The 3,023-nt window shown below is 35.3% G+C and overlaps 1 protein-coding gene across 1 annotated transcript in view; it reads right to left on the reverse strand.

Moving 5' to 3' along the window:
• The window catches only part of LOC106878454 (uncharacterized), an 11,934-nt gene that overhangs the window by 7,885 nt on the left and 1,026 nt on the right, over window positions 1-3,023 (reverse strand). Inside the window, exon 2 of the mRNA XM_014927670.2 lies at window positions 401-799. Within this exon, the coding sequence (XP_014783156.1) occupies window positions 401-799 (399 nt within the window). The remainder of the gene's footprint in view (window positions 1-400; window positions 800-3,023) is intronic.

Below are 3,023 nucleotides of genomic sequence, written 5' to 3' on the forward strand. Positions count from 1 at the left end.
ATATATATATATATATATAGGATGAAGTGGTAATTCGTAATGGTAACAGGTTAGTGAAAACTTCGTGATATGCACCAAAAGATGAATTGACAGAAGGCAAAAGTAACTTCATACACATTTTATTTATCCGCCACAATTCGTCTTGTTATGAACCGTATACAAAAGGATGGGGGTCGCGCAACTTTAAGGATCTGTGTCAGATGTAGGGGACAGAAAGAGATAGACATACAATGTCTAACAAAAAACAACTGTCGGAAAAGAGCCGAAGAGGGTTCGAAATGGTACATGTTCGAAAGCAGAAAGTAGATCGGGCGAACAATGGAAGTGAATGTAGAGAGGATATTATTATAACTAACTACACGTGAAGAAAATATTATCGTAATAATGTTTAAAAACTTACCTATGCCCAAAATTGATGTTGCAATCTCAGTTGCTTGTACATTTTGGGTCGAATTGACGGCCTTTCTGATGGAAAATGACAGTTTCATCAACGAATTCTGATAATCGTAATTTTTGTCTAATCGATATTGCGGAAGAACTAGAAGAATTATGTAGTTAAATTTCAATGGACCAGCATTTGTAATCAGCGTAGTACCAATCTCCATTTCTATGTTATAATACTTTTCAAGCTCGGGCACAATTGCATCTCGTGCTCGACTAACTATCCGTGCAGTAACGCCCTCTAGTTTCGAAATAACTTGATTTGCTGGCAACAGAAGCGTGTCACCATTGCCCTTTTCTATTTTTCCATCCATCAAACGAATAACAAAACCACTAAAAGTATATTCATCAATTAGAGCTACAAAACAAAAAGAGAAAAATTAATAGAAAAACAAAACTTTTTAAAATGAAATAATGTCGCACGAAAGCAGCATTGAATGGAACATTCGTGTTAGGTCATATTCAACACGTTCAAGTGCAGTCGAATGTAAAAAGACCTTTCGCTACGGAGCTAGTCCCGTGGAAATTTTTCTCCAGTTAGACATATGCAAAGACATCCCATCCCATCTTATATCTTTACACATGTTAAAGAGGAGAATTTTTTTTTTTTTTTTTTTTTGCTCTGAAACTAGCTCCGCAGCAAAAGGCCTTCTCACGTTTGAGTACATTCGATCGTGTTAAATATGACTCTACACGAAAACGTTTTAACAATTACGGCATGGAAAAAGCTTTCAAAAACACTAAAAAAAAACTAACTTCACTTAAACATTTATTATTTGGTGTCAAAAGTTTTATAATGCCATGGAAATGTGCCAGTGACCAGGTTGTAGTTAGTGTGACGAAAATTTTGACACGAAATATTAAATACTTCAAGTGAAATTAGCAGATTTTGAATGGCTAATATGTGTATTCTACACTGTAATTGTTTTAGTTTCCGGCCAAATCATTTGCGAGACAAGTACATCAGCGAAAAATCTTTCATTTGGAAAGAAAGCGATCTGCCAGAATAGGCGTCAGTTGAGTTGTTTCTTATTGGTATATCATCTTAGTGGTTGTATCTGTGACTCCTTCGAGATCTGAACTAGATCCATGGAACTGTAAATATGTTAGACGAATATAAACTACAAGGAAGTGTAGTCTACTGTGGTTGTAGACACTACGAGTGAGTTTAAATCATTTGGTAGGTTTGGAGAAGATTTACACGAGAACACGTGTAATATATAATGTTACACTGGCTCACACAAAATTATCAAAAGTAAAATGCAACCTAAATCATTGAAAGAAATATTAACCAGCGCAAGACTATATCCATTTTAACAACAGAACCAAAAGTGAAAAAATGTGGTCGACCTAACTGTGGTACTTGCCCCCCCCCACCTTTTGGAGGGTTCAGAGTTACATTTTAAACAAGGTGAAATCTTTAAGATTAAATCAAATTTCACCTGTGCCTCGGAAAATCTAATCTATGCCATTACATGCTTAGGGTGCAGTAATTACTATATTGGCCAAACAGGAATATGACTACTCTCCACGAAGAACAAATCCGCCACCCACATTACAGACAGATACAGGTCAGTGGACACATAGAAAGGTGTGCGAGGAATCTTAATCCTAATTTCCTAATTTTTCCCTTCTATCAATGTTCACAGAACACCTCAACACAACAAAGAATGAATAAAGAGGCAACTTTCATCAATAAATATCTTCCTGAACTAAATATGAACACATAACATAATTTAGAACACTACTAACCTTCCATTGAATACCACTAACCCCCATACATCCCACACACCATTCACATTACAGATCTAGATTTACTCTAATTGCACCAAATCCAGAACTACTTACCTCCCTTACACATAATCTTTTTACTCAGGGACTAGTAGACCTGACACCGTTCAGTATTCGGTGTGCATTCAAAGCAATGATAAATAACATTAGGAAACCGGTATGCTTTTGAATCTCTTTAACAATTCACAATAATGACTTTTACTACTTTTATTCCTACCTCAGTTCGTCTAATTGTATATATCTATCGTTACTTTTCATAAAAGCCTTTACTTTTTTTTATTTCCAATGTGCGTTTCCGCTTATTTTTCTTCTTACTTCCTCCCTTACATTTCCACGTGTAATTTCTATTTTGTTTTTGTAACATATTTCTATTATATAATCCTAGGTACTGGATTATCCGATTTTGGTTGTCCATTTTTCTAATGTTCTTCCCAGAGGTAAGACAAAAATTTTTTATGTTTGCTACCCTCACACCTCTTTGCCAATATATACACATTGAAGTTTTACTATAGCGTCGACTGCTATTTCCAGTAAACATCGGTGCTGTGTTGTACCACTACTCTCTCTCCCCCTCTCCCTCTTTCTCTCCCCCCCCTCTCTCTCTCTCTATATATATATATTGAAAAAAAAGTCGTCAGAATTTTGGAATAACTTCTTTCATTTATTTTATACATATATTAGCGCTTTCGTTCGTCTTTCGAACTTGTCAAATATAACTGTGAAAATACAGAGATCTAGCTTATTTATATAAAAACAGGTGTTTTGGGGGGTTTTGTTTATAACAGAACATT

The sequence above is a fragment of the Octopus bimaculoides genome, chromosome 15, assembly GCF_001194135.2.
Source record: "Octopus bimaculoides isolate UCB-OBI-ISO-001 chromosome 15, ASM119413v2, whole genome shotgun sequence".
In the NCBI taxonomy this organism is placed as follows: domain Eukaryota; kingdom Metazoa; phylum Mollusca; class Cephalopoda; order Octopoda; family Octopodidae; genus Octopus; species Octopus bimaculoides.